General features: G+C 42.4%; 1 protein-coding gene across 1 annotated transcript; it reads left to right on the top strand.

The window, feature by feature from the left end:
• Positions 1-744: 744 nt before the first annotated feature.
• LOC139621023 (inactive dipeptidyl peptidase 10) lies at positions 745-25,495 on the top strand. The gene is made up of 25 exons (XM_071477181.1): positions 745-943; positions 6,823-6,937; positions 7,786-7,881; positions 8,034-8,128; positions 10,089-10,160; positions 14,535-14,587; positions 15,187-15,268; positions 15,749-15,869; positions 15,995-16,149; positions 17,279-17,376; positions 17,556-17,679; positions 18,087-18,128; positions 18,202-18,306; positions 19,008-19,099; positions 19,915-19,962; positions 21,369-21,487; positions 21,609-21,656; positions 21,968-22,066; positions 22,449-22,515; positions 22,646-22,840; positions 22,940-22,994; positions 23,101-23,200; positions 23,309-23,367; positions 23,923-23,995; positions 24,088-25,495. The coding sequence occupies exons 1-25, from the start codon at positions 905-907 to the stop codon at positions 24,303-24,305; spliced, it is 2,370 nt and encodes a 789-aa protein (XP_071333282.1). The 5' UTR covers positions 745-904; the 3' UTR covers positions 24,306-25,495.
• Positions 25,496-26,434: the final 939 nt, after the last annotated feature.

Here is a 26,434-nt window from a genome sequence, read left to right as displayed (position 1 = left end):
CATTTGTTACAGCCCAAACTACACCACCACATCAATTTTACATTTTATGACTGTAATCATTTTAGCTCATTGAAAAAAAAGGAAGACAAGAAAGGTATTAAATAAAGTTTTTAAAGAGATAATTATCTGTCATAGGAATACTGCGATGCTGCAATTATATATATATATATATATATATATATATGAATAAATATATATTTCAAACAATATTATCACCATATAACAATATTTGTTGGTTTCATTAAGGACAATCCATCCATATAGTTATGCGTGATTTGTCAGTGTTTTTGACTTTGACCTTAAGACACAATAATTTCTTTCATAATTTAAACACAATTGTGTTAATCTGCTGATATAATAAACTTATAATTTGACTTGTGCACAAGGTTGTGTTACCCAGAAAGACTTAATAGAAATATAGAAATAAGGCACTGCAGCATTATTTCTGAATGATATACTCAACCACACTATTGTGTTACATACACTACTAGATAATATGTTTATAAGTATAAATAGCACCAAAATTGAAACGTTTATGGATAAAATTGGCAGTTAATCTTTCACTAAATATTTCGTGTAAATGTAATCACTTCATTTTGGCTGTTTGTAGAAATGCTGAAGCAGCTAAAGCCGAGTATATCCAACACCCTGTCATGATTAGTTTCTGAGCCAATCAATAGCCTATAAGCAGAATGGAAATGGGCGAGTGAGTGAACGGGTCATTCAAGCAGGTAGAGAGAGAGAGAGAGAGAGAGAGAGAGAGAGAGAGAGAGAGAGAGAGAGAGAGGACAAACTTGCAAGAAGCAGAGCATGCAGAAAAGGCTCCGCAAGACAACAGTGCAACAGTGCAGCTGCTCGGCGGGTTTTGCGGCCACAGAGGCAGAGGAGCTTGTTGCGGATTACAATGATTGCCACAACTCAGCAGAACATGACCACGGAGCTGGTGGGTGTGCGTGTTTGTTCTGTTCTGTTTGTTTGTTTAGAATTGTTTTAGCCCTACTTGTTTTTCGTCATATTCTGAACAGATGTGTGTGTGTGTGTGTGTGTGTGTGTGTGTGTGTGTGAGGGGAGATTTGTGCATGTATGCCCACAATGCGATGACTATCGATTAGTGTTTTAGCCATTTCGCCCATTCAGACTTTCTCGTCAATATCAATCTTGTGGACACCCTGACTCCGTGCACTGCGGTGCAGGCTGGTGTAGCAACCCGACGTCCAGAGCCTCTCACTCTAATCGCTTTTCTGTCCCATCCATACTTTTATTGCATAATGTCTGCATCAGCACCAATTCTCCTTTTTCTAATAATCAGATGTAACAATTTGTCCCAGCAGACTGTCCCCCTCAGTCAGGACCTGCACACTGACAAAGGGGCTCACAGCCCGCACTGGATGATTGATTATCCCTCTGCTGTGTAGGTGTATATTGGCAGTGAACAAAGACTATGAACCAACATCCTCTGTTTGTTGCTCACACTATTACCAGTCCTTGATGATGACACATGCAGACAGTGGAATCCGCTCTAAATTATTATTCAGTGCAGCTCTCCAATTGAATTTTAACATACATGTGAGTTCTGTCTTTTCCTGGTTTATTTAAAAGGCATCTCACCTCTGTTTTTATGTCAGAACTAACTTGTGGGAGCACAATTTCAGATATTACATAAAGAGTAATAGCTGTAAAGTAGGTGGATTTTACACAAGATTCATGAATGCTATTAATACCCCAGTGTGAACAGAATTGTAATCTAAGCAACAATGATTTAATATGATATTTCTGTTTGACATATTTAATATAGTAGAGCTAATATCTTTGCATAACTAATATACAGTCTTTCCTTCTCAGAGTAAAACTTTTTCATGCACCATCAGACATTGTTCAGAAACAGTACACACTCTAGTGCCTGTGTTTATATACAGGGCAGTGAAAACAATGTAAGACCCTGCCAACTCGACTAATTAACAGATCTCATCAAACTGTCACCCTTCTTGGGAAAGAGTTTCAATCATGGTATCATTAGTGCACGGCAGCACTGGCTGAGAAGGTGCTGGAGAGCCTAGATCGGGCAGCGAAGTTATTAGATGAATTATGTCGAATAGGTCCGTAACATGAGCGCAGTGATGTCTCACATTAAGTGACACACTAACCTTCACTTCTAATGTGATGCAATCTCAGTGAAACTTGTCTGAAAGCGTCTGTGTAATAATCCTGCAGCATTATTGCCTCCTTGACATGGCAACACAAGGCCGTGGGGCTTATAGACAATCCATTATCTGCAAATGCAAACTCTCATGTCACTGCTTTCAATCAATATGCTTTGCACAGAAAAACTATTAATGAGACAAATCACCCAATTGCTCATTTTCAGTGAGGGTTTTGTATTGCGGCTTCGCTGGGTCACAGATTGTCATGTATGTCTCTGTTGGTGAGGAGATGCAGTGGTTTGAGGAATAATGTGGTTTGCGACTTGTGTCATATATTTGTGTGTCATTATTTTAGACAGAGCTACCATGAAGCAGGTACAAAGTGCAACTGTGAAAGCAATATCACAATTTTGTGATTCATGCCACAAAAACATAATGCTTCGGTTCTGCCTCAGTTAATCCCTGGCACCGAGGAAGAAAATAAAAAGCGATTTAAGTTAATTCTTCAAAGGCGTTATTGTTTTTATTTTCATTCTCAGCACTGATAATGTGACAATATGACTCGGGTGAATTCATATAGTGTATACCGTGAGCATATTATAAGCATATTATTTGCTGATACAGTATTTCCATGGAGTCTCAGCCTGGTGCAAAGTATTCTGTATCATATTTTACCCTAACTCTGTATCGTGTCACCCTCAGCTCTCCCACAGATGCTGCTTGTTTCCTAAGGCAGGAACACGGTGACTGTGAGTGGTTGGACGTGCGGAGGAAAAGCTGTCTCATACAGGACCCTTTTGTACAGTAATTTTCTAATGCGTGATGGGGAGCATGAAAAGGAGACAGTAAGGGCAGCCTTGCAGCAGCAGAGGCTAAAGCAGCAGGACTTTCACTTCACTGTGGCTTGTGCTGCATTGTCTGGCAATAGCCTCGAGGGCAAAAAAAAAAAAAAAAAAGAAAATCTGCCTAGTTAGTCCCATATGGTGTATATACCACCTATCTCTAAGATAAGAATCACAAAGGGTGAAATGGTGCTGCAGTGAGTAGGGGCACATAAATTGCTCTGGATGTGATGAAAGGTAGCTTAGATATGAATCAATACTGAGCTCTAGTGTCTCATTACTAAAGCTGTTTGGTTACCACTTATTCCAACCATGCCAAAGTTACAGCCTGCTCTAATGGTGACTTTCATTTTAAATGAGGCAGTGAGAGGTATTGACAAGGTAATATATACGTGGGTTAGTTACTAATACGCAGCTTTCCCTTGTGAGCAATTACAGTGAATCATTAAAATCAGGAGCATATAGGTTATATTGAGGGCCGTATGTGTCTGCCAATAGATCTCCACCTTTTTATGGTGGTGGTTATTTCATTGATGGCTCTGCCAATGTCATATGTGTAATAAACATCATTGCCTGATGTTAAAGGGGGGCGGCGGGGGGGGGGGGGGTTTAGATGTATGCAAATCCAGAACCAGAATCCCCGAACAGCCTGCATTGGTTCCCCTCATTCTGCTGCATGTGATTTATTGTCGGATTCTCCGCGCCTCAAAGACACAGAAGATGGAGTTAAGGAGGTCTCCTGAGCCTAATTTATGAATTCTTAGCAGCGCCTGGATTCTACGCAACCTAGCCGTGGTGCATGCTGTGCAGATTGAGTAACTGCGTTTGGTGTGGCTTGCTTTTTTTAGTGTGCAAACTCAATCAATGTAGTTGGAATTGTTTGATTTTGTGTGCAGTGATCTGAGAGTAAAAAAAAAAAAAAGGAGCCAGTTAGTTGGAATCTCTTCGCATACAGTTTAATAAATGCTTCCAGTCTGATAAGTATGATTTATTATTTTTTTTTTTAAGTTGAAGTGGTAGAAAGGTCAGAATAGGGCCTGGTATTCCACATGGAGGTGTCACACTTTACAAGAAACAGAGCTCAACAGAGGACGTCTATCTAAAAGTCTCCTTTACAGCTGTATTCTCACTATTAATTGTTTCCCTTTAGACCTTGTACAACTGCACACCTTATCGATTCTCTCTCTTTTGGTTGAGTGAAAATTCCCAGAGCTCTGCTGGAAAACGTTAGTGCTCTTTTTTCCTCTAATGTAGCTCTGCATGGTTTGCCAAAAAGGGGATTCCGTCAAGAGCGTAATCCGTGAACACCAGAGACCCTTGATTTGCATTCTTGCACCCTTTGGTGTTTGACTGGCACCTCATCTAAGGCTTCTACTACAACTCTCATGGGATCAGGCAGGCTGAATAAAATAGATGGCTCGCTGAGGAAGATCCATTTGTGATTCATTTTTGATCTGGGTCAGCAGAAAACCTGGTCTCAGATATATTGAGATTGATGTATTAAGATATGCTTGTCCATCAGGATGCTGAGTGAGATGCGCCGGGTCCGTCACACAGCCCGGCTCGTCATCGGTTTCACCTGTGCCAGCAGATTGTGCTGCATTAGAGTTCCTTGTGCATCGTGACCAGCAGCCAGTGTTCACCCTGGGGGGATTCTGCTCAGTGCATCTGTACCTCATTTGCAGGTGTGACAAAACTCCTCGTACACACAAATGTGGGATTCTCCCCGGTCCGCCTTAACAACGATGCAACCTTAATTGGAAGTATGGTCTAATGTCTGGTCTCAGGGGAATGAGCCGTTTCCATTAAGAGGATGTTCAAGCCCTCATGTTGCACACAGTAATTAGAGGGTGGACTTGGAAATGAAATACTGTGTGGTGGGATCAGTCAAGCGCAGGAATTTAATTTGAAATGTGTCTTTCCACTGTGAGACCCTGGAATCACTATTTAATTATATCTAATATGTTTTATGATAATGTAACCATGATACATGACCGTTGCTGTTCATGAATTGTAGTTTTATACGACATAGAACCAGGGTTTATATAATGAGATTCAATTCAAAATTCTCTGTATTTCAAAATAGCACCTGATCAGTGAAACAGAAAGTGCTGAAGGTGCAGTGTGATGCAGTATTGACTTTATTCTATCAAAGATTCATAGACCACCGTGGGTTTCTTTATCTGATGGAGGGATTACGCTGGTTTTGCTGAGAGATTGGCTGCTGAGAGGGCAGGAGAGTGTGATAAAACAGAGTGTTAGAAAGGCCAGTAGATACACATACTTGGACATCAATCACCCAGCTGTGGTCTGCACTGAGAGTTCAAACATCTCTTAAAAGTTGTCCCTGCAGGTGCAAGTGGTAGTGGTTTTAATTTGAACATGTTATGATACTGCAGCCAAGACTATCTATTAAAGATGAGACCTTGGCAGGAGTCCTGCGCTGGCAACCAGTCGAGGTAAAGCAGACCTTGTATGGCTTCCATTCATCTTGAGTATAGAGTAAAAACCGCCCCCTTATAATCAGAGGTGAAAACTTCTGAAATGTTTAAAATGTGTATCAAGGATTTTTTTTTAATAACATGGAGCCATAAAGTAAGTTGAGAAATCCCGCTGTTTCTGGTTCATCTGCACTGACCTTTAATCTTCCGTTTTCACTTTTCTGAAATTGGTTTTTAAGACATTTTGATTCCAGTTACATAAATCAGTTCTCCACACTTTAATAAAACCAAGCGTTAGGGGCTTTAAGACAGTACGGTAGCCTAGGGAAGTAAAGAAGTGTATGTTTGTGTCTTTGTGTGTTTTCATATGTGTGTGTGTGTGTGCAGAGGAAGTGCTATGTGGGGGTGTTAAGGTGAGTGTTGCCAATAGCACAGACTCAGAGACAGCTGGTGTCACCCAGGGAGTGCGGAGGAGAAACAATCTGTTGACCCGTGAACCATGTAGATATCCTGCTTCCACCTTCTGCCCCCCCCCCCCCCCACATGGCTATCAAGACCAGCGAGGTTGTGAGGGGTTAAGCCAAAGGGGTGGGCAGTGATAATGAAGGCTGAGTTTTATAGTCGCTCTATGATTGAACTCTCACACTCCAGCGGGCATGTGGCTCCAGCAGTGCCAGCCACTCATTATGGGGGAGCGGAGCTGAACCTGGGAACAGCACGCAGTTGTGTTTAATTGTGACTGATTTGTTGCCGGCTCATTCCATCAGTTCCCCCTGATGGCATAAGGGGGTGTACAAGGACTTGAGACTAAATTTGTAAAGGTTTTGCTCTCCTGGCATCTCTAGCTTCATCTATAACTCATTGTATAGTTACATGGTCCCTTCTTCTTCTCCTTTTTTTTATTGCCTTGTTAACCACTTCTTCCAGAGCTGTTGAATAAATCTTGATCCACCGAAGCAGCTTTTTTTATTTATTTATTTTTTATAAAAGCACACTGTAGTCTCAGGCACCGCACATTTCTTGACAGCTTCACCAGAGCCTCCTCAGTTTTAGGAATACTACATAGCCCATCAGTCATGTGAAAGACAGGTGAAATGAGGCGATGGGGGGAAGAAAAATTATGGTCTGGCCCAAATTGCTGCTGCAATTAAAGTCTGATCTCTCATATGCAACAATTTTATGCAGTTCTCATATGGAAAATTGTTGCAATTCAGCGAGGTCTCCGTGATGCTGAAAACTAGTCTCAAGCCCCCCGAGGCTCACTGCACTGATATGCCTGTCAGGGAGAAATTTCTGTGAGACTGTGGAAATGAAGCAGCACTAATGTCCTCCTCCTCGGCTGTGCTCACATTCATCACCGTGTTTGTGTGTTTTTGTGTGTGTTCCCTTCAATATCAGGACCTGGGGAGTTCAGAGGGCCCCCCGCGGAACTGGAAGGGCATAGGTATTGCCATGGTGGTGATCCTGGCTGTTATGTCTCTGGTCATTCTCTCTGTCATCCTTCTCACGCCTGGTAAGAAAAAGAGAGAAAAAGAGTGTAAAGAGCCGACGGGCAGTAAAAGCATCAAAGCAAAGCGGGATTGTGATGTGGGGGAATTAAAGGGATAGTTTGACGTTCTGAGAAATGCCTGTTTGCTTTATAGTGGAGAGTTAGAGAGAGGAGATCGATATCGGAAGCTGCAGCTGGTTAACTTAGCTTAGCACAAAAGGCTGGAAACAGGTGAAGACAGCTAGCGTAGCTCCAGAGGAAGCAAAATCTGCTACCAGCACCTCTTAAGCTCGTACTTTATCACACTTTATATCTGTTTTATTTGTACAAAAACTGCAGTGTAAAAACAACAATTCACCGTTTTATGGAGTGTTAAAATCCCAGTGACTATTTCTTGGCTCAAAGCAGTTGCCAGGCAACCACAATATAGTCCCTAAGAGATTATAACACCTCCCAAAACACAGCAAATAGACGTTTGTACACTTTGTTTGTGTTTGTGTGGATCAAACAGACAAGATATAATGAGTTAATTAGTGAGCTTTAGATGTGCTGGCAGGTGGATTATGTTGTCACTGGACAGAGCCAGGCTAGCTGCGTCCTCCCGCGTCCGGTCGTAAAGCTAAGCTTTATTTAATGAACTATTAAGTGTATAAAAGTTTTGCCCAAAATGTCAAAGTTTTGTTTAAAGGGAGGCATAAAATGGACAAGCATTTTATAAATGTTGCAAATGCTACAAACACATGAATATTAAAGGAAATGCAAATCCAAGACTGAAGCAGAAATATAATGTAGGCCAGGCTCCTGCTTTGCTTGTCTGTGAACGGGAAAGAGTTTCTGATGAACTAACCAATGAAGTCTCTCTGCCCTTAAAGATGAATCTCACCTGTTACTGCGTTCCCATCTCACCATGGAGGATCTGGAGAGTGAGGAGTTCAAAGTTCACGAGCCCTGTGTAGCATGGTTGAATGGTGAGGATCCCCGCTCTGACTCACAAATGGCTCCTTTAATGATCTCGCCTGAGACTGAGCCGCTGGTTTGCAGACATAGAGCAGTAACCATTTCTGCCTCTTCAAGTCGTAACACAGGACCCTCTGTCCCTGAACTGTCTTTACCCTGTCAGAGAACGAAGTGGCTCTCCGCACCAGAGAGGGACACGTCCTGTCATTCAGCCTCAACAGCAACCTCACCACGACTCTGCTGGACAACAGCACCCTGGTGAGTTATAACAACACACCTTATGAGGACAGAGACAGGTCTCAGTGGTGATTGGCTAATATGCACACCTGGGCCAACATTAAGGGCAATGCTTGCAGATAGAGAGAAAGAGAAGCTGAGGAGCCCCACTGTTCCACATCCCACAGCTGAGACAAAAAAAGATTTGGCAGAGTGACAGTATCAGCTCATTTCCCCCCCCCCAATCTGGCTGCTGTGTGAGCCCTCAACATGTGCCTTCAAAGAGAATTTTCCAAGCAAGGGCATCATTTTGAACACCGCCTCTGCACGACACTGACTGACTTATGTGGGTCATCGCTGGGGAGTTTAAAGCAGGGTTCTGTTGTCAGGTTGAGAAGAAGTCTCTCCTCGGTGTCGTGATATGGTTTGTCGTCCCTGCTGCTGTTGTTAATTCCAGAAAAATGTATTTTCTTATATGAATACCAACAAGTACATCTTATATGAATAACTGCTCTTCAAAAACTGGGTGTCTGAATGAATATTTAAACCAAAGCCAAGAAAAAAATGGTCAAAGAATAAGAACAAATCAAAGCAATGATAAAAAATGCATTTGAGGGTAAATAGGTTTTGAGATGAGTTATACTCAGCAGAGCTTGTTCAACCATGCAAGCTTCTCATAACCTGAACCAGTAACTTAATTCTGCCTTATTTTCCACTGTGTTTTGATTAAACATTGCAAAGACGACGCAGCTTCGGATACCAGGACAAATGTAGTCCCGGCTGGCACCGCACGTCAACATAAAGAATGGACAGACGTTAAATTTTAGTTGGAAGTAAAAATTGGGTCGACATCCAAACCCGGCATTGGCTAACTGACAGTGTGGCGTTTGCAGTCACTGAGTTTTAGCCACCGTACCTCACGACTAGGACGTCTGTATTTTATATGTCAAGATGGCGTTGGAATGAGACGTTTGGAAGATGTTGGATTTCGGTTGGACACAACAACACAACTTAAAACTACGGAGCCAACTACGGAGTCAGTGTCAGCTATTCCACGTCAAACTGACATTGGCATCAGACATTGTCCTGACATTGAATTTTGGTTGCGAAACATCGCAGCCTATGATGTCAGCTGTGAGTTGTTTGGTAGGCAAATACATTTCAGTTTTCAGACAGACAACAGTGAGAAATGTGGTGCTAATATTGCGTCACATGTTGCTGTGAGGGATGCAGACTGTTTCACTGTTTAGGAGTTAGGACAGTGAAAGCTTGGTCACCAGATGCAGTCCGATGACTTGGGTGGCCTAAGGGACACATATGGGATCGGGAACACGCTGATACAGTGTCAGATGGAGCCACACTGTGTAACGCCTTGTAAGAAGGATTTCAAATTGATAAGTGAAAGGTCATAAATTTGGTAGGAGGCCAGTGTGGTGCAGTAAAGCCAGCGCTGGTGTAATATGGAAACGCTGAGGAGCTGAGGTTGTGATTGTGGTGCAGAATTTTGAACCAAAAGTCACTGTGCTACAGCTTCTCGGCTGCAGTACATTAGTCAAGGTGTGAGGAGACAAAACAACGGCTGATTTGTTTGAGCTGTTGAAAAGATAAGAAGGGGCGTAGATTGTTTTTAACCTTCTAAAATACATTCTCCCACCTGTGGGACCCTTTGGCCTTGGTTGTGCTACTTCAGGTGTGTTTGATCTTTACTGAACTCAGTCTTCACACCACTTTGACAAATTATACCTTGCTTGAAAGCTCTAAGTCTCCTGATTCTATCTGCACAAAGCCTATTAGGATCCCCATAACACTGCAACAGCTGTTCACACAGAATTAGTCCAAACTTGTGGCTGTGGCTCCAACGTGTTTTCCACATTAAAGTCACTACTACAGCCCATCTCCCCAGAACAGCTATATCAAATATCCCGACCCACTTTCTCCACTGGAAACCAAATGGAAGTTCCTGATGAAGTGTTGTCTAATTTTCCTTTGTTTTTTTCTACAGGATCTGACCTCTACTAAATTCCAAGTGTCCGCAGACAAGAGGTTTGTCCTCTTGGCGTATAACATTCAGCCGGTAAGTTGACAAGGTGACTACAGAGGGCGCCGTCAAGATTTTAACCTCCAGAAAATATCCAGGGCCGTTACATTGATGCACTAATATCACAGACGAACTGTTACTGCTCACAAACCTACACGTCTGGCAGGGCACTAGTTGCTGAGAAACAACGGTGACATGCATCTTAATTGGGGCCCCAAAGAAGCAACAGAGAGACGGAGAGAAACATGAAGGAGAATTTGTGTGTGTGCTGATTTCTGCTCCTGCAGCAGTCTGTAGCTCTGTAACACCGCCCGCCAAATGGCTGGGATAACATATGGGGAGCTGAATATTTAAACTGGCTGGTGGCAGACGGTGCAGGGGGTTGAGGAAAGCTTAGAGTGAGTGATCAGTGTGAAGTGGGTAGCAAGGGGACGGGGCGAGGGCGGGGAGGGGGAATCAATGAGATGAAGAGGTAAAGTTGGAGCTGCGATAATGAAACCGCCCCGCTAGCTCGGTGGGGAATTTTAATGAGAAGCTGACAAGAATCACAATCGCAGGTGCTTTCAGATAAGTGTTGGGGTAGACAAAACCGTTCTTTTACTCCCTTCACTTTATCCCCACGTAGCTCAGTTCCTCCATCCCCCACCAGCCGCCTCACTCTGTAAATACCCGTACCACTAATAAATTGTTGACTTTTTCCTCAAAGGATAGGCGAGTTGTGTAATGTGTGAGTAATCGGCAAAAGAGGAAAACAGAATTAAAAATATGAAAGCAGATTTTGCCGCTCTATCGCACTCCCATTCGTTCAGTCTCCTCTGTCGCCCTGGGCTTTCTTTAAAGAGATCTGGTTTTGCTCTAATCTCTGCGCATCATATTTCTGTGTGTGTGTGTGTGTGTGTGCGCGAGCCTGTTGCTGTGTTACAGCATTCGTCACATACACAGTGCATCCTAACTGAATTATTGAGCAGTTAACATACATCCAATCAGTTTTCTGATGTAGAGAAAGGGCTCAGATGTTTGCCCAGTTTGTGGGTTGCTTTGGTTGATTTATGCTTCGTCATTAGCATACTTCCTTTGATATCAGCAGGAATTGTCTGTTCTCATCTGTATGCTCAGTGTGTATGCACACTCGAGGAAATCACAGGCAGCGGGCATGCCACCAGATATCATTTGTATATTTAGAAACATATTTGTGTGTGTGTGAACACAGTTGGCATTTTGTGTGCTATTTTGTGGGGGCTACTCCTCCATTCCCCCCTTCCTTCTTGGTCCCTCCTGCTCTCTCCCGTTTCATCTTCCTCACTCTCACTCACTTTTTTTCTGTCTATCTCTGGGGGGATTTCTGCTGACTGAAGCAGTTTGCACCAGGCACCAGCTTCGCTGTTCAGAAGAGGAACGACGCGCTGCCGAGAGTGGCGGAGGACCAGAAAGAAAAGCAGTGAAGGCAGCTGGGATAGGCACTTGTGATAGAAGGGAGAAGAAAAATGGGATATGCACCATTTGCCCTTAGATACACTGTCCATTTGACATTAATCACAATGGTTATCAAAGAATGACAAAGATGCTAAAAAGAGAGGGATGCTGTGGTGAGAAATGGTTGAGCAGGGCTGTGTGTAAAGTTAAAAGGCTTGTCTGGATTTTGTATTAGCTCTGGAGGCTTTAGGGAGGGTTCTGTGCCTGGTGGGTGAAAATAAATGGATTTTGATAAGAAGGTATACATAGAAGTGACTTAGGGATTTGGCCATATAGGAACAAGAGAAAACAGATTTCCTACAGGAGAGCCTGTTAGAATTAAGCTGGTTTGGGCCGCGAGAGGGGAAAAGCAGAGAGAGAAGACTTATGTATTTTTGAAAGACTGATGGAAAGATAGTTCAGAGGAGACGGAGGTTTTTAGAGATTGATGAGCGGAGTCAAACAGAACAGTGCCTGCCAGGAGGGCGCAGTTTAGGGACAAATAAAATGCCAGGGGAGTCGTGTCTGCACTCTGCAGCAAATGCTGATGGGTGTTGGTATCAAAAGCATCGCATTGTGGGGCTGCTTGTGAGAGGGGAGGATGCTGTTATCTCTGTAGTGTACAACAGATCCCAATATCTGTGCTCATGCAAAGGGTGTTGTGATATCTGTACGTTTTCTTTTTCACATTATCCGTCTTCTGAGTGTTTAATCTGTGTGTTGTACCCCCCCCCCCCCCCTTTCCTGTTTTGGCAGCGTGGCTTGAGGAGGGGGTGGGGTGTAAAGTGGGGTGACAAGCAGAGCAATCTGGAGGACTTATGACACGCCGCTGGCAGCCACATTAGAGTTCACTCTGCCTCTCCGAGACAGATGCTCTCAGTCTTTCTGTCTGTTTATCACACGGACACACAAAAACACACAATAACATACAACCTCTGCCACCGGCTTCATGTTAGTAAATCATGAGCAGAATCACTGGGTTCCTTAACAAATTATAAGCAGCTGACTGAACATGCTGCTCATGGCAATGCTGCCCCCTTTGGTCTCGAGGAGTGATTCTCCCTGTCAGTCCTTGCTGTGTGCGGCGTACCTGTCAACTCTGGCTGTCAGCCAGTGCCTCTGCCCTCTCTGCAGCCTTTCCTCCCTTCCTGTCTTTGTTTCTTTCTCTCTATCTCCCTCCCTCACTTTTTCCTTTAGTGTGTGTCCAATTCCATCCCTTCCTCTTCCTGTTCTTGCAGTTATTTTCTGTCGTAACACGGCTCTTTTCCTGTACACCATGTTTCCCCTCATGCTGAGACTTTACAGTCCAATCAGATTTCAATTTCACTTAGATAGCCTTAGAATTCATTTCCCCTACTTTACCCCTGCAGCTTTACCCCTGTGTCACTCCATCCATGCATTTTCTAACAACAGACAAACAACATAGGGGAGAAATCCAATTTCACTGCTAAGTGTGCAGTATAGAGGATGTGACATTTAATTTCTTTAGGCACTGGTTTTCCAGGAGGCTCAGGCTTTCAGAGGCCACTGGGCAAATAGCCTGTTTCCAACCCTTTGTTTGAGACAAAAAAGAAAATGGTAGAAATCAATATAATACCTAGAGCTCATCAGGTAATGTTGTGATCAATTACAGTTAACACACACCCATAGACATGCACGCATTCATCGATTCTGGTCCCTTAGTCTTCTTCAGCATGTTAATTTAATTAATTATTGAACTGCTAATGCTTGTGTCAGGGTTGCCAGCCACAATACATCTCAGTGGGAAGGATAGCTGATGTTGTCTCTTTTACTCAGTCCAAAGATCCTTGTGATCCAAATTTCTGCTATCCAGCTGTGATCACAATGGTGATGTAATATTGATGCAGATTGCCAGCAGCAGTTAAAGGACTCATATAAATAATGTTTATACTAAGCTGTGATTGGCTCAGTAATAATCAATACTTGGTCCACTTAAAATGACCACACATACAGATACATACAGTATGAGGCCCATTACTGATACTGCTTTTGAAGTAAAAGAATAACATTCAATTGTTATTTACCATCTGATAGTAAATTAAGGGTCCCATATTTTACACTTTTTGTTTGAAGTGTTTGATATCCCTAAGAAGATATTAGTGGTGGAAATCTGAACTAAATATCATTAAACCAAATTTTCATTAAGAGTTTTATTAAAGCCTTTGCATAGGGGTTCACACATACTGCAGAGTTTGTCTGCAGCAGAATGAACAGTGAAGGAACCGTGTTTATATGTTTTATAGTTTTAGCCAATGCCCTATAGCCTCAGCAAAGAGGAACTCTCACAGATAGGAACTGTATGAAAGAAGACGAGAAGTTGTTATTAGGGTTGAATAAACAGTCGGAACCGATTTTATCTGCAGGGCACATAAGCCATTGTGAGGTCACATATGAGTATATGGCTAAATTAAATTTTCCATTACAATATATTTGTGGTTTGGGGTAGGGGGCAGGTTTTCAAGCAATGAAAGGTTGATGAGCCAATCTCAGATAACAGTCAGCCAATCAGAAGAGAGGCTCTGAGCCTTTCTTGTGCATTTCTCTGTGGACTGAGCGCTTTGATACTTTCACAGTATGAATATAGAACCTAGACCTGCTTTATAATCAATAAAGACATGGAAATCCCGCTTTATACAATATGGGACCTTTAATTTAGAGATCAATGAATATTTGTCATTCTAATTTTGCAGCATAATGGTGTGTTGCTGCCCTTTTATAAAAGCAATAAGCCACTTGATGCAGTAATTTGCAGTGATTTAAGAAGCTTCCCGTTGCTTATTGCTGAATTGTAAAGGTCAGCCTCAGCAGTGTCCTTCATAACCTGTGTTTCATTCACTTTATTTGTACATGTGTATGAGCATGTGTGAGCACTAAGATATATGTAGTGTGATCTAAGTGTGGCATACCTGTGTGCATGATATCCTCTACCTCTTTCAGGTGTTCTCTCAGTCCTTCACAGCCTCCTATGCTATCTACAATGTGGCTAATGGGTAGGTGGAATCGTGAATGCTAATGCATGGGCTGCACTGGGCATGAGCGTTACCAATGCAAGCAGACCTGCGGATTGAAAAACTTGCCCCCCAAAAGCGCGTCTCATCGAATCAGAACCTCATACCTGTCAGACATGCATTCATTCGTCAGTGTTCTTTCCAGGTTCCATATCCCAACGTAAGGTTTGTACTGTACTTCAGATTTCACTGCCTGAGAATCATACTACGCATTAAATCAGTGGGAAAAACTCTGTGGTAGCTGGGGATGATCCCTGGAACTTCTGATGAGTGGTTGTGGAAAGGATTTCAAGAAGACCTGCAATATTAATTGTTGCCTGAATATGCCTTGGAGGAAAATGTTTGCCTGTCCAGAGGAACCAAAAAAAGAATGCAGCTAGAAATATGGAAAAAGAAATGTTGCACTCTTGCATGAAGCAACCCCATTCTCTGTTTTGTTTTCCTTCGCTGCATCTTGCTCCTTTGTCCTCCCAGTGCAGTATCTCTCTCAAGGCCAGGGCATGGATGGACTTCAGAGGGCTTTAAACAGGACACTTGTCCCTAATGGAGGGCTTATGTGTGAGTCTTTGTGTGTGTTTCAGGGATTTGCTGGAGCTTAACCCTCCGCAGAGGGAGAAGGCAGTGCTGCAGTTTGCTTCCTGGGGTCCTCAGGGGAACCAGCTGGTAAGCCAGGCACTTACTCATTTACCTGATCAATGTGTCGTCATCTGCATCAACTACGCCTGTCAACACGATAAGATTTTCTCAACCTTTACTGACTGTGTATTAATGGCCTTAATTTCACATCATTGTTTTGTAATGATAACATCAGTGGTACCATGTCTTTGTTATTATGAGAAGACCTCCAGCTCAGAGGTTATTGCAATGACTGTGCTGTTATAATGGGGTTGCTTAACACTCATAATATAATTCATCTAACTTCCCTGTAATGTAATTGGCTCTTGCTGCTATGTCAGTGCTCATCTGCAGCATATCAACTGGCAAGTAAAGATGTATTTGCTCTCACTCATGTGTGCTGGCCAATGATTCATTCTCACTCTTGGACGGAGTCCGACGCTTAAGTCAGGCAGCCAGCAATGAAGCCTGCAACCAAATCGTCTTTGATAATGAATTGGCGCTGTCTGTCTGTGCTGCTCATGCCAGGCCTATGTGTTTGACGGAGATATCTACTACAAACCGAGCGTGACCAGCAAAGCCCTGCGTCTCACAACCACCGACCAGGAGCAGAATGTGGTGAATGGGCTCTCTGACTGGACGTATGAGGGTAGGATGTCTTCCAGCTTCACACACACATCTGCTGATTTAAGTTGGCAGCCATGATAATCAAAAGCAGAATTGTGCTTTTTTTGTGGTTTGACAGTAAAAAACTGTTACTGTCTTTTAAAACAGAGGAGGTGCTCTTGTCATATGTTGCCCACTGGTGGTCTATGGACGGGGCCCGGCTGGCATACCTCAGCATCAACAACACTGCCACACCTGTGATGGAAATACCTCACTTCTTAGGCGGTCTCTATCCCTCGAATGTGCTCTTCCCCTACCCCAAGGTGAAGACTGGTTAGAACAGGACTCTACAGCTGCACTAATGGCTCAGTAATGAGGCTTCACAGTGTTGCTGTAATGCGAATGCTCATATCAGCGTGCACACATGCTCACAGCTGACAATGCTGAGGTGTAGTAAGCATAATGTTTACCACGTTCACCATTTTGGTTTAGCATGCTAACATTTGCTAATTTCTAAACACAAAGTGCAGCTGAGGTTGACAATGTTTTGCAGATATTTGGTCATAACTTGGACAAATTAACATTTTGACACGATGACGGTCTAAGAGGATGTGATGACAGTTCATCTTGAGTGGGGGGGTGGGAGGGTTGGGGGGTGGCATGAATGTCTGTACCAAACTGCATAGCAATCCATCAAATGGGTGATGAGACAGTTCACTAATAATCACAACTCTCAACCTCATGGTGATGAGACAGGGAACGTAAAGGGAACACAGTCTTAAAGGAGCTATTTGCAGCATCAGCATTAACAGCTGTTTACTCACCAATCTAGTAGAAACGTGAGTTCAGCTTGAGCTAGCATCAGTTCAGCAACTTCATTTCTTTACTCACAGGAGCTGTGTCCGGTGGTGGACTTCAACTGAAGTTAGCATACTAAACATCTAGCTCTGGTAGGGTCCCGGTCACTGTAGCCACTATATGCCCTGAAGAAGAAGTGCTGCTCAGAGGGTGTATTATAACCTCTTATGGCTAAAGATCTTGGCAAGCCACCATCACCACCACCAGCTCCTGGCAAGAAACCACATTCAGCAGCAGAGGAAATTCACAAATAGCCCCTTTAAAGAGACATCGTCTGTTAACCATGATTGTCTGAATATTATCTTCTGGCAATCCATCAAGTGCATGGTGAGATATTTCATTGTATCAGTGAAATTTTGGCCATGGGGCTGAAGTTAGAGGGATCTCCAAAGTCAAATGAATTCATCTGCTGGTCACTGTGAATATCTGTACCAGATTTCATAGCAATCCATCCAATAGATCCAATAGAATAGTGATGGACCGACAGACCAACATTGCCTTTGCTGCTAGTGCGGCTAAAAAGATTTGTCAAAAAATGCACGTAGGTTTTTAATGATTTTATCTAATATTTTTGTCTTTTGCTTGTGCTCAAAGGCTGGCTCAAGTATCCCATCAGTCAGTCTGTTCGTGGTGAATCTTTATGGTCCAGCTCACACTCTGGAAATGATGCCTCCCGACTCCCTCAGGGCCAGGTAGTACCTCTTTGTTAATGTAAAAGCAGAGTAGACCTGTTAGACTTTAGACACCACCTGTCAGAAATTATTACATGTGTAAATTCCTTTCCCCTTCACTGCTTTTTTTTTTTCCTCCATTCCTTTGCATCACTTTCCAATCTTTTCCCCATGTATCATTCTCTGCATTGCCTCTTCAGGGACAGCTTCATCTCTATGGCGACCTGGATCAGCAGCACCCGGCTCGCGGTTCGTTGGCTGAATCGTGCCCAGAACCAATCAGTGCTCTGTGTGTGTGAGGCCACCACAGGGGCATGCTCCGAGGTGAGCAGTCATCAGTCGTTCCACATTAGTAATCCAAGCGCCCCTCGCTCCAATATACAGCTTTAATAGAATTTTTGCTTCTTTTACACAGTGTTGGGAGTCAGGATTGATTTGCTTAAGCCCTCAAATCTCTACTGGCTGGATTAATATTTAAGGTCATTTGCTGCATGAGAGGAATTTTCAGTGATGTGCTGCAGTATTTTATTGCTTGTTCCCCTTCTGTAAATCCACACAGATTTCAGTTTGCCCATTGCCAATTATTTATTAATGCAATATTTAATAAATAATAAACATAATAAGCTTTATTCATACAAGGCAATTTAAATCAGCTTTAGATGCTGATGTAACTGCCTTTTGAATGATGTGACTAATAGATTTCTCTATTTTGTATCATTTTAAATCCATAGAAACACAAAATGGCCATGGACATAATGCAAAACCAACGACAGGTAAGTGTTGCTCGCGTTTACACCAATTTCTCGCTCCCGTCTTTGCTTCTGACTTGATGCTTTTCTTCAACAGGACGTGCCGTTGTTTTCAGCCGACGGCTCTGTGTTTTATACCATCCTGCCAGCCAAACAGGGTGCTCGTGGAGAGTTTCACCACATCGCCGGCCTTTCAGTCCAGGTCAGTTCTAAGGCTGTTAACTTTTACTACTTCATGTCATCCTTGAATCATTTCTGACAGAGGTCGTTGTTAACGTTTCAACGAGGGTCACATTAAACAGTGTGTGATTACAGTTCTCAGCAGCGCAGCACAGCCAAGTCTCATGATCTCATTCACATCTGTCATTAGCAAAGCAATTTGAGTTATTTTATTCTCTCCCTAATTATACAATTACCCAAACAACATCTTTATCTAAGGAGTCATTTCACTGATTAATATTTTACTGGTCCTTTGCCCTTTCCATTTTTAAAGGAGTTCAGTTCATCTCAGTTTAACAATTTATTCCTCCCAAGTGGGGCAATTAAAATATTTATTAGAGTTTTTTTCTCATTAAAGAATAAAGCAAATTTGGCAGTAAAGAGCACGTGTTTTATCATAGCTGGGTAGATAAGTCCCACAACTTTGAGCACATCTAAACCATTAGTGGCTCAGGATCAAATCCAGACCTTTCTCGCCTGTGTCTTTATGACGTAATCAAAATAAACAAAATCATTAAAAAGTACTTTTTCCAAACTCTCTCTGTAGCCTTTAAACTTCACGAACCTATCTTCATTTTTTCCCTCATCCTCTTGCTGACACACACTTATTGTATGGCTGCACCTATTTTTATTCTGTATATGTGCCCCTGCTTCTACATTCCTCTCCGTCTCTGTGTAACACAGCCCGCCATCCCGTCTGTCCCTCCTCGCTTCCTGACATCTGGGAGCTGGGACGTCACCTTGCTCTGCGCCCTAGACGAGAAGGCTGGAAAAATGTATGTGAGAGCCACAGTGTGCGGAGCCGGGTTGAATCACCCTTCAGTGCATTTATCCGCCCGCGGACCCTTACTATGAATATACAAGTGATGGGGGAGGCTGAGTAGAACAGTGCCCATCATTGCAATGATCATTAAAATGTTGTCGGCTGCTGGAGAGGAAAATTCCTGCGTTAGGTCAGATTGTGGGTGAATGGTACATATAAGATTGTCTGTTAAACATAAGTAAAAAGGCCATTTTAACATGTAGCATTGATCCCAGTTTGAAAAGCCATAGGAAATGGCTTTGACTCTGACTTTGCTCGTGGCAGTGTGTTGCCACTAAAGAGGACAAAAGACAATTTACTCTTGACCAGAGCAGATTATTGCCTAAATCTCCCTTCATCCTGCTGGGGGAAGAAACCCCTCTGGAGCAGATTGACTGAGCAGTGAGGATCACAGACAATCAAGGAAAGTCAATGTAGATCTAGACAATTAATTTCAGTCCCAAAGCCCACAGGCTAATTCTGCTCTTCTGCCTCCAGACAAATCATTCTGTCTCACAATACTTATATATAGAAGTGGATAGTTAACCTCATGATACTGTGATGATGATACTGCTCAGATGTTTTTAATCAGCATAACCAACCAAATGTGAAACATAGCTGATTTTATAAACATGCTGAAGTATGTAAATATGTGCAGTTCGGTTATTGTCATGAATAATTGATATCCAGAATAATTAGGATGAAGTTAAGATGCCCAAAGGTGATCTGCGGGTCTCTGTCAGTGTTGAATAACTCGCTGTGTCTGTGGTTCATTTTTCTGCTCATCAGCTATTTCCTGAGCACAGAGGAATCCCGACAAAGCAGACACCTTTACAGGTAAGCATATTCCCCACTGAAAACAACCTAACCTCAGCCGAATACAGATTCTATACAATGCCAGAGAGACAGATAAGATGTCTTGTGTGCTGTGGAGTTAAAAAATCTCTTGATTCATTTTTGAGAGATGCTCAATTTTTATTTCGTCAGACTTTAGTCCCAACACTTCTATGGCATCTGTGTTATTCATACACACGTACAATGATTCCACAAACATGCCGATGACTATCAGATATAATGTTTACCCATGTTCACTGTCTTAGTTTAGCCTGTGAGAATGATACAATTTGCTGATTAGCAGTAAACACAAAGCACAGCTGAGGCTCATGGGAATGTCAGCTGTAAGTATTTGGTCATAAACCAAAGTATTGGACGAACTAAAAATGATGTGAATGAATAAACAGCCCGATGTTGCCATGAGATGAAAAGTCAGCCAAATTCGTCCTGAGGGGAACATGAATGTCTGCACCAGTTTTCATTGCAACCCGTCTAATAGCTGTCGAGACATTTATACTTAAAACCAAAATGTCAACAGTGCCATGGTAAAAGTCACCTAAGTCTGCAGGATACATCATCTGGGGGCCATGAATGTCTGCAAAAACATGTGCCAATTCATCCAGTAGCTATTGAGCTATTACACTGGATATGGGAAAACTTTGACCTGTTCCTGGTGTAAGATAAAAAGTGAGAGAATGGCATTCAGCCTATGGATGCCATGGATATCTGTACCAAATTTCCTGGTGATCCACCCAAGAGTTGTTGACATATTTCACTAAAAAACAACAATTTCAACCACATAGTGGCATGGCATGGCAATCCAGTCAATAATTGATGAGATAATTCAGTCTGGACCATTGTTGACAGACAGTCCTGATAACACCATCCTCAGAGCCATACTGTAAGTAACTGCACACGTGTGATATGTGTGTATGGCCAACAGCTGTCTGACACATCTATAACAAATAACAGCCCACTCAGTGACTTATCACCCACCTGCGATAAACACACCTGCTCTTTTACTCACCTGCCCGTCAGGTTTGAGATCTTTTTATTAGCCGACATAGCTTTGAGTCTCAGGAGACAGCTCAATAGTACGGAGGAGGGAAGATGGCTTGTTTAAACTTGTGGTTAATCCTGTATGAAATTTGTAAGCAGTGGAGCGGAGAAGTACATTTAGAGACTCAACGCCGCCCAACAGAGCAATCTGTATAACGGCTTTTAAGTCTAACCTTATTGAACCCCATTTATTTCTGAAAGTCAGCTCCCTGAATGGTTTGTCTCTAGACACTGAAACTTTTCCTTAATATCTTAGCAATCAGTTGACTCTCTCCTGGAGCAAGACAACCTGATTTAGACTGTCCTAGTCTTCTCAAGTGTGGTCAATAACCCTGTTCTTTATTTCCAAGTGTGGACCTGGATGGAGTGTTTCAGCGCCGGTGCATCTCCTGTAACCTCATAGATGGATGTCGCTTCTTTAAATCTGAATTCAGCCCCAATCAAACCCACTTCGCCCTCTACTGCTTAGGTAAATGAAACACACACACACACACACACACACAGATATGCAATTGAAAAGAATATAAAAGCATCACTCTGCTCAGACAGTTGGTTTTATGATGTTTTCTTTTGTAAAAAAAATTCCCCAGGACCTGGAATCCCTAAAGTGACAGTTCACAGTACAAGGGACCCCTCCAGTGAGTGTTACATCTCTGTCTGAATAATAATGTACACACACACACACACACACACACACACACACACACACACACACACACAGGCTGTCTGCAGTGTACTATGACCGCCAGCAGGGGGCGATTTATTCAAGTAGACAAAAATGTAGATTTATTCATTTCCTGCTTGTGAACACTGCCCTCTGTCTGTGGCTCTCAGTCGGAGCCGTTTACATGGAGATGATAGGGATTTGGTCCACAACCTGGTGAGATGCTGTGTCTGTGTTGATGTTTGGGATGAAAAATATAACACAGTGGTGTTTTATCTCCTGTAGGATACGTCGTCTTGGAGGATAACAGTCCTCTGTCTAAAGCCCTGGAGGACAAGAGGCTCCCTGAGACTCTGTTCAGGACACTCCCAGCAGACAACCACGGTACAACTAAGAAAAGCCTTTGCTATATATATATATATATATATATATATATATATATATATATATATATATATATATATATATATATAAATATATATATATAAAAAAAGTATATAATATAAGTACTAATCAAAGCAATCACTTATTGTATGTGGTGATCAGGTAAATAGCACGACTCATGTGTGTCATCAGGGACATGCACGTGATTGTGGTTGGGAATGTTTTTTAATTTGTTTTTTAATTAAGGATGAACGTTTTGAAGACCAGTTTTCTGTACTTCAGAGGTTCAGATGTATTTCAGGCAGAGGCTCTTTACTGTAATAATAATCCTGACATATCTATGAAGAGTCGACCTTGTTCAGTCCCTGTTTGCTTTCCTCAGATCTGCACCTGAAACTATCTTTACCTCAGGGTTACGAGGCCAACCTGCACCCTCTCCTCATCATTGTGTAAGTTATCACCGAACAAGCACACGAGACAACATAGATGTTTAACGTCACCTGTTTTGCAACCTATGACCTCCTCCATTCTTAACAACTGTCACCACGCTTGCTGATCCTGTTCGTCTCGTTGCTTCAGAGACGGAGTTCCTGGCAGTCAGTCGGTGACGGAGGAATTTGCCCTTGACTGGCCTCAAGTCCTCTCCAGCACACAGAGTGTGGCCTTGGCCTGGGTGGACGGCAGGAGCGGGGTTGGCCGCGGGCAGAAGACCACCGCTGTGGACCCGCGCAAGCTTGGCTCCCTGAGAGTCAAAGATTATCTGGGAGTTGTAGAGTCAGTGCACTTATGCAACAACATAAGGCTGTTTGCTTGACACGTGTGGATGAAGCCTGTGAACCGATAAACTAACAGACTTTTATGACGTTTCCCCAGGTTGTTGATGCAACTGCCGTACATCGATGACCGTCGGATGGCCCTCTATGGAAAGGTTACAGCAGTTTTTTTTAATTTGTAAACTCAAATCCTTTCTACCGAAGCCAATGAAAGCGATCATGTGTTTTGTTTGTTTAGGCAATTTTCTGTTTCCCCTGCAGGCATTTGGTGGTTACCTAACCCTGAAGATGTTGGCTGCGACTGATAAGCTCTTTCAATGCACGGCTGCTGTGGCACCTATAACTGACTTCAGGCTTTACAGTGAGTTGCAACATGTCATCAATTATTCATGCAAGGAAGCCATGGTAATAGTGATGAAACAGAGAAATAGTTCATGTCTTAGAGTACAAGTTATTCCACTTTTTGCAGGTGCTGCTTTCTCAGAGAGATATCTAGGCCTTCCAGCAAAGGAGGAGCACGCTTACTCGGTGAGGCTCCAAAGCTAATGCTCTGAACTCATCTATTCAGGTGTAAATGGGTTTTTGTAAGTTAATAATAATGGTTGTGGATTTGCACTCAGTTTTAAATGTATTACCCAGAGCTAATGCAGTCTAATGCAGCAGCCCTCCAATATATCCTGTCTTCACGATGGTGATAAAATTCAGTTTTTGTTGAAAACATTTAAGATTCAACTACACTGTCGTTGTAGCTGTTTTAATTTGTGGTGCAGTTGAATTGAATATTGTATAACACTAAGAGGTGTTTCTAATTGTTTGTCCACCCCATTTGTATCAGTGAAGGCAGACTAAATAGAATACAAACCCCACCACTCAGTCTAATGCAATACAATTTAACTGCTACAGCCTCCAAAACGACCGTAAAGTTTAGTTAATGCCTCTCTAAGACAATTTCAATAAAAAATGAAATTTTTATGAAGGTGGGATTTATTGTTTATTGCAGGGCTGTTGTGTTGGACTGCATTCGTTTTTGCTAGATAGGTGTACCCAATAAAGCACTCATATTGTCATGGTGTATCTTTTCAGACTGCCTCTTTGCTGGAGGAGGTTAACAAGCTAAAAGATGAGAATTTCCTTATTCTACATGGAACTGCAGATGGTGAGGTTTTTTGTCCAGTTTTCTGCTGAGTTTTAAGAGTTCACTCATGGGTTTATTTTATACATCCTTATGTGTATGTTTTTTGGCCAAAGCAAGGGTACACTTCCAGCACAGTGCTGAGCTCCTGAGCCGACTGGTGAAGGTGGAGGCCAACTATTCACTGCAGCTGTACCCAGACGAGGGTCACATCCTGAGAGAGCCCCACAGCGTCCAGCACTTCCAGCGGACAGTGGTGAACTACCTCCAAACCTGCTTGAAGCACAGCGTTCTCCTAGATCCCATAGAGGATGAAGAGGAGGAAGATGACTGAGCCCAGAGTTTCCCTTTCCTTCTTCTGGAAAGACTCTCTTAGGACTGTATGCCATCTTATGCATTACCTTGGGTCAGTTTATCAGGCACAAGAGCACAGGAGTGGGGACCAAACACATCAGATCACCTCCTATACCGTCTGGAAAAATTGATGTACTGTATACCTTGTTGCACACAATTATTTCTGTTCTACTGTATGTTTGAGACGCTGTTTGTTTACAGATTTCACTTGAGATGATGTGGACTAGAAGGCTACTGATTCTGCCAAAAGTTTACAAAGATTTTAAAACATGCATGTCATAATGGCTGCATGACGTGGATTAGTTTACACTGCATTTTCTGTGTGTTGCAGGTTTTAAATGTCGCCCATCAGGGTTAAAAGTGCAAAATCTGCCAACAGCCGGGAACACACAAGAAGACTTAAAAAACCTTACTGATGCCATGATAAGACTCAACCTTACACATTTAGTGACTGTAAAAGAAAAGGCCTGAGCTTTCCCTCACTATAGATCTCTGACTAAACCAGCTATACAGCCTCACATTCACATTTATGCAGATTCCAGTCACACAAAATCACACAAGTGGGACAACTCTAATACAAGAGATTTGAAGATTAAGATTCAAGCTGGCCCTACAGATCACTGACCTGGGCAGATTCTCCACAATCTTTTAGATGTCATTGTAAAATCTGAGTTATTTTGGGTCTTTTGCACAGTGTGTTCCCGGCTTAAATGAAGTTAGATGAAGCATATGGATCGTTCTAAATGTGCCAAATCCATTTTGTGGACTTTATCCACTGGTTTATTAGCATTACTTGCATTATGTGATTAAGAATGAGTATGCAACTGAAACTATTAACATCACAAGTTCCCATTCAAGAAATATTGCAATGTCTATATAGGTCTGTCTGTGTACTGTCTTTGGAAGTACAGAATGTTTCTGTTTTTATACATCTTGGCATTTTAATCATTCTTGTGTATTGCAGAATTAAATTATTTCTTTGGACAAACTGTTGAGCCATGATGTTGCAGCCTACAAAGGCAGTGGGCTTGATCATGAAACTATGAACCAAACCATACTGGTAAACTGCATGCAGCTGGTTTGAAAATGAATGCCCTTGACTCTAGACAACCAGCTACTCCTTTTTTTCCAATAATCCTTGACAATAAAGTTTGATCTTCTTGTTTTACAGCAAAATGTATTTTGGTTTCTTCGCTAATCATCATGGCTGTAGACTAACATAGCCATTTGGAGGGATAATAATGAAATCTGTTATGTCCTCACACTTGGTAAATACTGCCTTTGGTCTCTGCAAATGCACCACTGTGGCATTCACATTATCTGCTATTATTGCTCTAAATGGCTACAAAGATCAGGGCCACTGATATTAACTTATCCAAATAGGTCTGAAAGGGATTGTTTTATAGTACCTGCCAACACTGATTAAAAGTGAACATGCCACTGCAGATATAAATAATATATTTACTCAATTGGCAGTTTATTAGGACACCTGGCTAAAACTAATGCAGGCTTACAATAAATCCTCACCTCATGAAGGTCATAGTGCAGTTTTTGTTGAACCTGTTTCAGAGAGGTGTTGTCATTTTGGAGGTTGCAGTTTGTAGTGCTGTTGAACTGTGCTGTGTTATACGGACATGTATCAGTGATGTAGGCTAAATAACAGAAACACCTCTATGATTAGTGCAATTCAATTCAACAGCACCACATGCTGCAGCCTCCAAGATGGTCATAAAGTTGAATCAACACCTTCCAGTTTAAACAATGGTGGTTAGCAAGGCAAGGCATTCCTAATAAATTGCCAACTGAGTGTGCATGCAGCCTGGGATGATAATAAAATATCGTATAATAAGATAGTATTTTGTTTTTCATGAGGCTATTATGAAATTCAGATAATCAAGTCGCCATGTTCCTCATTGATCTTGATACCACATTTTGATTGTGGTGAGACTTGTTTAACTCGTAGGGCTTGGCGTCAAATTGATTCGAGCCACATGCAAAATGCCCTTTAACTACACAGCACTTGCACTTTAATCTTAAATAAAGATACTGCGGCACTTTTATCCAGTTCAGTGAAACAATGCAAAGGGCTTTACAAAACTTGTTCTTGAA

This window comes from Trachinotus anak, unplaced genomic scaffold (assembly GCF_046630095.1).
Source record: "Trachinotus anak isolate AG129_WGS33_773 ecotype Australia unplaced genomic scaffold, CSIRO_AGI_Tana_v1 ptg000004l, whole genome shotgun sequence".
NCBI classification, from domain to species: Eukaryota; Metazoa; Chordata; class Actinopteri; order Carangiformes; family Carangidae; genus Trachinotus; species Trachinotus anak.
Note: the sequence above shows the minus strand (reverse complement) of the source record. Positions and strands in the feature narration are given on the sequence as shown.